Source organism: Propithecus coquereli, unplaced genomic scaffold, assembly GCF_000956105.1.
Source record: "Propithecus coquereli isolate 6110/MARCELLA unplaced genomic scaffold, Pcoq_1.0 Scaffold810, whole genome shotgun sequence".
Taxonomy (NCBI): domain Eukaryota; kingdom Metazoa; phylum Chordata; class Mammalia; order Primates; family Indriidae; genus Propithecus; species Propithecus coquereli.
Window position 1 is genome coordinate 266,225 of NW_012154286.1, and position 10,530 is coordinate 276,754.

Sequence of the window (10,530 nt, forward strand, 5' to 3'; positions counted from 1 at the left end):
ACCGCGGGCGCCCCGCGAGCCGCCCCGATGTGGCGGGAGGCGATGCGGCGCCGCCGCTACCTGCGGGACCGCGCCGAGGCTGCGGCGGCGGCGGCGGCGGGCGGCGGAGACGGGCTGCCCCGGTCCCGGGACTGGCTGTACGAGTCCTACTACTGCATGAGCCAGCAGCACCCGCTCATCGTCTTCCTGCTGCTCATCGTCATGGGCTCCTGCCTCGCCCTGCTCGCCCTCTTCTTCGCCCTAGGGCTGGTGAGTGGCTTCCCCGCGGACCCTGCCCCGCGCATTCCCCGTCCCCGGGGGGACCCGGCTCGCGGAGCCGTGTCCCGCCCGGGCTGTCCTCGGCCCCTCGCTCCCTGCTTTTCTTGCCGGCCCGCGGGCGGCCTGGCTCGGGCAAGGGCTGCGGGCAAGAGAAAAGTTTCCTTGGAAGGCTCTGCCCAGAATAAAGTTGCCAAGGTGTTCTCCAGGTGGACGGGCAGGGCGTGTGTTTTGCCTCTGTGCGCACCCGCTGGCAAACTCCTCCGCGCTTCCCAGCGGGCGCCGCTGCCCGCAGCATCCGCTCGGATCGGTCTCCCGCGATCAACCCTGGGCTTCCTCGGCGAGTCCGCTGCCTTCAGCCCCTTTCCTCTGGCACAGCCCTGAGCTGGCGTTTTAGTTTGGACTGGGCTTTATTTCACTCTATAAGAAGCCTGCCTTGGGAAAGTGGTTAGTGGCAGGGAAAATGAAAAAAAAAAAAAAAAAAGTCCATCTTTGCTTTTAAATCTGTATGTTTTTAGCCCCATAGACAGAAAGCGATGAGGTGTTGACCAGTTGTGACTCCTTCATCCTCTGATTCTACAAATAAGCAGCATTTTGGATGGACCCTTGCTTTCCTGTTTCTAGATGGGTAGTTAATGTGTTTACAGTTTTGGGCAGGTTATTAAAGTGGATTTCATCACTAGGAGCATCGTGCAGTTCAACAGCTGATGTCAATTTTGCCAGTTTATATTTTTCAAGCAGAGATCCTTGGCTCGCTTTCTCGAACAGTGACAGGAAATCTGTAGATGGCGGTAACTTCCTGTTACTGATCTCTCCAAGTGTGTGGTTCAAACTTTTGTGCCGGGTATGATATGTGTGTGCAGATTTTGTGCAAGGCGTCAATTGTCGATTATCCAGTGAGATTTTTTTTTGGTCAGTGGTTGATCTGGGAATGTCTCCACTGAATGATATTTTTTGAACGTAGACTATAAACATGCGCCTATATTTATTTGTGTCCACCAGCAAAGAAGTACATTTTGCTTATATTTCACCAAGTGTATAAAATAGCTGTCCTTGGTATTTGGCAGTTTGTTTCGGATATCCTGAGCCAGATGGTGCTCAAATGTTATGCATGGGAAGAATTGTTACCACCATGGTTTTTTAAAAATAAAATTTCCCTTTTTCCCCACACTGCTCAATGGGTGCTATCTTCTGATTGAGTTCAATGAGGTAAGAATAGAAAATAGAACGTAGGAGGCCATGAAGTCACAGATCACAAACTGGTTCTCGTACTATAAAACGTGGAACAGAGAGCACCTTTTGATCCTTGTAGACTAGACGTGCATGCAGGGCAGCCCTCACCCCCGCGTGTAACTGGCCTCGAATGCTCCCTGGGATGGCATTTTTATCTCTCTTTACTACTTTTAGGACTGAAAGGACTTGGAGAGGGGCTTCTGCTCAGTCTTATTGGGAAGCCAGGTCTCTAAAGACATCTCCCTTTTGTTCCTCTACTTGCAGGGAAGGAAAAACATCAAGGTTTTCCTTTGGAAATCTGTTCTGCCAGGGCATTTCTGCTTGTGATTCTCTTGAATCTGTAATTCAAACCTGTTCTGGCTTGTTCTTTTCTAAATGGAGGGAGGAGCAGGTGATGTCCTATTTATAGCACCATTAATATATTTAAAGACAAGTGTGAAGTTCATACCTCCCTACACAAGCCACTTTGTTTTCTATGATAGAGAACCCTAATTCCTTAAACCTCATTGATAGAGATGTTCTTGAAAGGGTCACTCAGAGATTTAGCATAGTCGGGCTTAAAGCACTCTTCTTTGAATTGTCTTGGTTCTTTGTATTAGTGTTCCTTTACACAATTCCTTAATGTTCCAAATTGCTTGGTGCAAATGCTAAAGTGGTATCCTTTTTCAGACTTTTTCCAGGCATCTTTTCCTTGATAAATCAGTCATTTCCACTCTTCCCTTGAATTCGGCTAAATCATTTTTAGCACTTAGCAGGCATTTCCCATGGCCTGGCTGTCACTCACAGCGAGGCCCAGAGACAGTGAAATGGGTCCTTTCTTGGCTGCACCTGGACCATCATGAGCTCACATCCACCATGTAAATCCTTCAAAGACAAGAGCTGTGCAGAAATGTTCCAGAATCAGAGAGGGTAACTCAGTCTGGTAGAAAGGTGACCTTCAGGTGGAGACCATGCTGCCAGGCCAAGTCAGGAGAGAGGCTTCCTAGAAATGGGCACTGTCTTTCTGAACTGGACCTGGGTTGGTGCTAGGATAATTCCGGGCTCACATCAGCTCGTTTCTATTTTGATTTTAGTAACAGCATAACCAGCTTTTCTGCTTTCCAAAAAATGTTTCCCATCTAGATAGTCAAAAGCATTTAGGGTAAGAACATCTGAAGATGGAATATTGCTTAGAGCCGTGTTCTCGTGGGTGGGATGAGTTCCTTTCTCAGACCTAGCAGAGCTTTGTTTCTAAGAGGTCTCTACCTTGGGAGATGGAATGGTTGCCTTGGGGCTCTGCCCAAGTTTCCACCTTGGAGCACTTTACTCGAATAGCTGGGCTCTCATGTAATTCAGGAGCTAAGCAGATCTATTTTTGCTGCCTAAAATCTTGGACAGATTCCTTCTTTCCCCTGGATCTGCCTGATTTTGATTTCCATTAGACTTTCATCAGTTCTTGTAACAGAAAAAGTCTGGCAATTTTCTTAACGCACATCCCTAGTCTCCTAGAACATTTAGACTACAAAATGATCTTAGCATAATCCACATACATAGAGATGGTTTGCTGTGTGTAATATGTACTTGCCTTTGTATGAGGCAATTTTAAATATATAATAAAAAGAAAAAAATTAAGCTTTGTTTTGATTTAATATTTCCCTAATTGACATTGTTCACAAAATGATTTCATTTAATTTCAATCTGTGGTCAATCCATGATTCTGCATTGTTGACCATGAAGTTAAAGTGATACTTAAAGTGTTTTTTAAACTGTAAAAATACATACTAAATTGAAACTTCAGTCTTGCTTAATTGATTATTTTCTACATAGAAACTATTAAGTGAGTTTCATTCCATATTTGTTCATAATTATCTGAAGACATGATACAAAGTAAATAGAACATGTGATGGTATTTCTTGGATTTTAATATTCTGTTTTATAATATGAAAAATATTTTCTGTTGCTTATGATGGAAAGTTTTTATGAAAAATCTGATTTTTTCAACATCAGTTTATTGAGTGCCTCCACAGTGCCAGGCATGGTGATAATGCTGGGGTGATGAACAAAATAAACTTGACCCCTGGCATCAGAAAACTTAGAACTAGTGGGACCAAGCTTTAAGTTATGTCTTATTATGTCATTTTGTTTTTTGGAACTGGTTCTCATTACTGAATGCATTAAAACCCTTTTTCAGAATTTAATGCTCTCATTTATTATGTCCAAAATCAGCCAGCTTTTCTCAAAATTTGCCTGTCATTGTTAAGAAAGGTTGACATATTTTTTTTAGTTTGTCAAAATACCAGCTGGCTTCAGCCAGATTTGTTTTGGTTAAAATTTATGATTAGGAATAGTCAATATTTCAATTTGAGTGAAAAAATTTTATTACCATAAATTTTAAGTAGTTGAATGCTACGATGAAATAGATTTTTTTTAGGACGATACTGAAATAAGAGTATGCACTTTTCTTAAATCTAAATAGGTAATATGTATGACTAAAAATTTGACCCCCTTGCTTTATGGTGATATGATGAGCTAGATTTTTAAAACAGTAACCATAAGTACTTTTTATTATAAATCAATTTTCCAGCATCGGGTATTTTTTCTAAGGGCAGATATATCAGTGTGTTTCTTTTATCTATATGTTAAGAAAGAATCTTATTTTTCCAACACAAGTAAACAGACCCAATCATTTGTAGAGGGAAACTGACTGTCTTCCAGACAATCCTTCAGCGCCCCCAGTAGGTGAAAGAATCACCCCCTTTCTTGGGGGTTGAAGGCTAGGAAGGCAGGTAAATACGGGCAACATCTCTGGAGAACGGGAAATTCTGTGCATACTTTCTCTAGTCCTATAATTCTAGGGAGTGGAGGGGAATAGAGCATGTTTTTAGGTATTGGAGTAAAAGTAACTAAAGATATATCTTTTTGTGCATTTCTATATATGCAGGAAAATCTTACTCTGCAGGTGTTTGTGATTTGCAACCAGTAATTCACTAAGTCGTTTTAGTTATAATTTACCTGTGGTATAACAAAGGCCAAGGAAAAGCTGTAATTTTCTGCAGGAAAGATGGTTGCAATTTAGAAGAGCAGCAAGAAAATATTTGGAAGCATCCTCTGGATATTAAAATGCATAATTAAATGTATACACTACACAACACCTGACCTTCCCGTTTAGAAAAGGCAGTAGAGAGTATTCTTTAAGAGCATCTATCTGTGTTGGAATTTTGGTATTATACCTTTTACTTATGACCTTGGGAAAATTGTTTAACCTGTCTATGTCCCAATTTCCTTGTTTGTAAAGAGGCATGGTACCTGCCATGTAAGATGATGGTCTGAGTTAATACATGTAAAACCCTTAGACAATGCCTGGCATAGAATAAGCCCCCAGGAAATGTAGCCATTGCTAGGTCCTTCTAGTTATATTTTCATTGTTACTATGAAAGAACCCCGTAGACACATTGCATTAGAACTGGAAATGCACTCCTTCTATAGATGAAGAAACAAAGACCTAGAGAGGTGAACTCATTCTTCGAGGTCACATAGCTGCAATGCTGGGGGCCAGGTCATAGGGCACTTGACTTTTCCTGGGTGACTTTAATGGAGAACATTGCAAGTCTAGAATTCCTAGCTCTGGTCTTGGCACAATGGCAATTTTCTTGTTGACATTTCCTACCAATATGAACATCCTCAGTTTTCATTCTGTGTAACAGAGTTGCCTTCCAATGTTTTTCTCTTTCAGTATTAAAGGAATGTGGGTAGAGATACTTCTTCACCATTAATTCATTGAGTTGGTGGCATCATTTATTTTCATTATGGTAGATATACCCAATATCTTCCTCATCAAGCAGACCTTCCACTTGTGGCTTTGCTTTTGTTATCTGAGAAGTCCTGGCATAAACACTAAGGCATTTCAGAGCCATTCCTATTTAACTGTGATTCTTATGATATTTTAAAATCAAATATTATACTGAAAAATGTAACAACACTGTTAGAGCTGATATATTGCTGTGTTAAAGGTATACTAATGATTGCACTAATCCCTTTGATACGTTTGATTAGTAATTATTCATGATAGAAGAGTCCAAGCTGGATGTTTGGGCATACTCTACTGGTATACTGGTCCCTTCTAAATTTGATATTGACCTTGAGACAATCCATTGAGCTTGGCTCACTCATTCTTTCCTTCACTGACTATTCACTGAGCACCTCCAGGGGCAGGCACTGTGATTGCCACCTCCCTGGGTGGCCGTCCACCCTGAAGTGGCTGTAATCCCTTAAACTACTGTTAACCTCTCTGGGATAATCTGTCATTCTGGACCACCTGGGCTGAGGGCATCCACCTGTGACCCTCTCCAGCTCTTGGGTCTTCCCCTGAGTAACTCCCCTCATCCCAAAGCATCCTCCGCATCTCTGTGCCCTGTATCCAAATTTAACCTCTCTTCGTTGAACCTAAACAGTTCAGCCTTTGCGGAACATTTCCACCTTTGTTAATATCTGCCTCTGATGCTTGTAAAGCTCATGAAATAGAAAAAATAATTTAACTTCTACATTACTGTTGTCTGAAGTTCGGAGTAGTTTTGAGGGTTTGTCTTGTCTCCTCAACGCATTGTTAGTTCTTTTGGGAAGAGTGTTAGCATTCCCCGTATTTAATTTAACACAGGGCTAACCATATTGCAGGTGCTTAATTAACATATGCATAATTTACCCTTACCGTGGAGCTACATTTTCCTTACCAGCTGCATTTTCATCGTCCAGCCTGCTGGTAAAAGCACAAACTTTGTGGTTAGACCTGGATCTAGGCCTCAGTTTTGCCACTTAGTGTGTATTCCTGACAAGTTAATTTATCCGTCCTTCAGTTACTTCTTCTGTGAAATAAAACGAATAACAGAACCAGGCTCATGGAGCTCTGTTGGGAATTAAGTAAGATAGATCATCCGAGCACTTAGCACAATGGGCACACGTTATACCCCAAACAAACGTAAGTATCTGTTCTTATTCTGTTTGTACCATAGAGGGTTCTCCTTGCCAAGGTCTCTTGTAGATGTATTTCAGGCTGAAAATCAAGTGACTACTAGAATTTTTAAATCTGAGAATGAATGCAGGAGATGCATTTCTATCTGCGTGATAAATATTGTTTACATAACTTTGACTTATTAAAATAAAAGCATAGACAGGGAGAAGCATAGATGATTTCATTGAAAGTTGCATTTTGACATAAGTTTAACATTTTCTGGCACTAAAACTCTTGCCAAGTTAACACTCATATTGGCCTTCATACTTTTTAGTTTTGTTATAATAGCTTTGGAGAGTTTTATATAAAATTACCAAGAGTAATGAGATGATATTTACCATGTGGTTCCCTGGTATCAAACAAAGAAATAAGACACTTGGCAATTCTGGTTTGCAACCACCAGGTGCATCTGGGAGGAAAGAAAAGAATTATTGAGTCAGCTTGTGTGCTCGTTGGTCCATTTGACAGAATTAAGCCTATGCTAATCCTTCAATGCCCTTTTTATATAAGGATACAATAAAAATCATAAGGAAGGAAATGAGAAGAGGCTTGGAAGAAGACTTCATTTGCCCGACTGTTTTGGGCGGTGTTACGAATAATTCTCTTTGTTCCCTCCTTTTGCTTCTGCTTACACGTCTGTCTCCAGGAGCCAGCATCAGGTGAGAGAGCGGTAGACACAGTAACAAGAGCTTTAACCCAAAACCATTGTGAGCAGCTTTACCAACTAGTTTTCTGACTCTTTCCGTAGCTCTAGAACGACTGTGCCGAGAGGGAATGAATACGGAGACCTGGTCATGGCTTGCAGAGATGCATAAGGCAAATTGTATCTCAGAGTCAAACCACGTCACTTTTGAGAAACTTAGTGCTTGAAATGAAAATTTTCAATTATTAGGACAATTAAAATATATTGAATGAATAATTTATTGCTTTTGAAACATACAGACACGAAGTACAATAGTTTCTTTTTAGAACGTTAAAATTGTGAAGATTTCTCAAGACGGTCATTATTTTCTGGGAGAAATCTGTGAATGAATCAAATCTCTATGTCATTTCCCCATAGAAACTTCCTGGTAGAGAACATGGTACATCAGCCCCGTGGTAACAGGAGCCCTTACTAAAAGGTCTTGGAATTAGGAATTGTCCCATTTACATTGATGTCCTTTATTATCCCTGAGACAGTCTTGAGATATCACAGCTAGGACAAGCTAAAACTCAAAGGTGCTGGTTTTTATTCCCATATGCTCACCCTCATGACTGAATTATTGTGTGCGAATATGTGTGTGTGTGTGTGTGTGTGTGTGTGTGTGTGTGTGTGTGTGGTTTTTAGTGTCCTCTGTTATTTCTTGAAAGCTATATAGAGAAAAAAGGGCAAAATAATTAAGATTTCAAGCTACCAGTGATCTGTGTACATTATAAAGGAAACAAAATTTTAGGTCAGTCCATTATTAGAACCAATATAAGCAATGGATGTTAGAAATTCAAGGAAGAGATCAGAAGACTGTAAGTCAAACAGATGATGAAGAAATGTTAACATAGCTCAGACGTATGGTAAACTTCATGTCTACCCCTCTCCTGTCACTGACTTGCAGTGAATTCGAACACACAGCATCCATGTTCTTTGGAATTGGACTTTAGGTGGACAAAATGAGATTAATCACCTGATTAATTTGATTAAGCTTTGATTCTTGATCACAATCCTCATTGATCTATATCTGGCTCATTATTTATACTAAAACAAACACCCACAAATACATTCTGAACTAGAATATCTGTAATAACACATTTCTGTCTGTATGCTCCACACGTCTCATTGCCCTGTCTACCCTCTGATGTAACCTTCATGTTGAAATTGGTTTTTATTATTCTCTTGCTTTTCTTTTGTTCATTTTATCACACACATAGAAATGATGTGTGTATGTGGTGTGAGGTAGAAATAGAAATATATTTACATGTTACTTTCCTTATGGAGAATCAGTTGTCACTGATCCATTCAGTTACTCTAATTTCAAATCTGTCATGTATCAGAATTCCATATATGGGTGGTTGATTACAGTCTATTCTGCTCCATTGGTTAAGTTCTTGTTTTGTTTTTATTCCTGCAATACTATATGCACAGGCACACACACAAACACACGCAGAGTATGTCAGTAATTAGTAAAGCTTTACAATGAATATTTATATTGGGCAGGGCAGGTAACATCTTATTATTCCACTCCTTTAAAAGTACCTTAATTATTCTTGACCTTTTGTTCCTCCATGTAAACTTTACAATGAACTTATGTTGATCTCATATGAAAGCCCTGTTGGGATTTTTTTTAGTGTCATATTGAATCTATTGATCCACTGCTGAGAATTGGTATTTATGGTGTTACATTTTTCCATTCATTTGTGTGCTTCAGTAAAGTTTTATGGTTTTCTTTATGCTGTTCTTGCTCCTCAATCTAACAATGTATTTTGTAGACTGTTGCTTACTATAAATGGCATTTTTCAAATTATGATTTCTATTATTTTGTTCCTGGTATAAAGTAAGAGAATTGAATTTTGAATATTGATCTTGTGTCCAGGCAACTTGTTGTTATATCCTATGCATTACTGGTCACTGGACTGAAGATTCTTTCCAGTATCCCACATAGACAATCATATCATTGGCAAATGATGAGAGTTTTATTTCTTCTTTTCCACTACCAAAACCCTTGATTTATTTTTCTAGTTTTATTATTCTGACTAGGAACTTTAACATGATTTTGATAGAATTGGTGATTATGGGTACCATTGCTTTTTTCCTGACTTTAAAGGCAATTCATTTATACTTTATCCATTTAGGATGATGTTGGTTATAGATTTTTGCAGATCTTTTTTGAGATTCTTTTTTATTATAATTTATAAAAAAGTTCAATGTGATTGGGTATTGAATTTCACAAAATTGAGATGATCATGTACTTTTTTGAGTGGTTTTTAAATCCGTCAATGTAATGAATATAGATTTTCGGCCATATACGACAAACCCACAGCCAACATCGTACTGAACGGGGAAAAATTGAAAGCATTTCCACTTAGAACTGGAACCAGACAAGGTTACCAGAAGAGGTCTATCACCTCTTCTATTCAACATAGTGCTGGAAGTCCTAGACAGAGCAATCAAACAAAAGAAGGAAATCAAGGGCATCCAAATGGGGGCAGAAGAGATCAAAGTATCTCTCTTTGCTGATGATATGGTCTTATATCTAGAAAACCCCAGAAATTCTTCCAAGAGACTACTGGAATTGATAAATAAATTCAGCAGTCTCAGGTTACAAAATCAAGTCAAGTGTCAGCCTGATTTAGGATTTTTTTTTAACGCAATTGTATTATTATTGATAGTGACACCATTTTTACATTTTGTCATTGTTGGAACTGATTTTGCTCTTTCAGAAAAGTAGTGTTATGAAGGAAGAAGGGGAGATACAAAGGAAGGGAGAGAGAGAGAGAGGGAGTGGAAATATCCTGAAAGATTTGGGCAAGATAGGAGGAGAAGGTGACAACAGGTAAAGGTGTAAGAGAGAATGTGTGTTAACAGGAAAATCGATGTACAGAAATCAGTAGCATTCATATACGCCAACAACGATCAAACTGAGAACCAAATCAAACACTCAATACCCTTCACAATAGCAACAAAGAAAATAAAATACCTAGGAATATATTTTACTCCGGAGGTAAAAGACCTCTACAGAGAGAACTATGAAACACTGAGGAAAGAAATAGCAGAGGATGTAAACAGATGGAAAACCATACCATGCTCATGGGTCAGCAGAATCAATGTTGTTAAAATGTCCATACTACCCAAAGTGATCTACAGATTCAGTGCAATCTCTATTAAAATACCAATATCATTTTTCACAGATTTAGAAAAAATAATTCTACACTTTGTATGGAACTAGAGAAGACCCTGTATAACCAAAGCACCTTAAGCAAAAAGAACAAATTGGAAGGCATCAATTTATGAGACTTCAAGCTATACCACAAGGCTATAGTAACAAACACAGCATAATACTGGCACAAGAACAGAGACATAGGCCGGG

General features: G+C 39.4%; 1 protein-coding gene across 1 annotated transcript in view; it reads left to right on the forward strand.

Moving 5' to 3' along the window:
• Positions 1-27: 27 nt before the first annotated feature.
• The window catches only part of LOC105825695 (adenylate cyclase type 2-like), a gene marked incomplete at its 3' end in the record, with an annotated part of 125,980 nt that continues 115,477 nt past the window's right edge, over positions 28-10,530 (forward strand). Inside the window, exon 1 of the mRNA XM_012663578.1 lies at positions 28-249. Within this exon, the coding sequence (XP_012519032.1) occupies positions 28-249 (222 nt within the window). The remainder of the gene's footprint in view (positions 250-10,530) is intronic.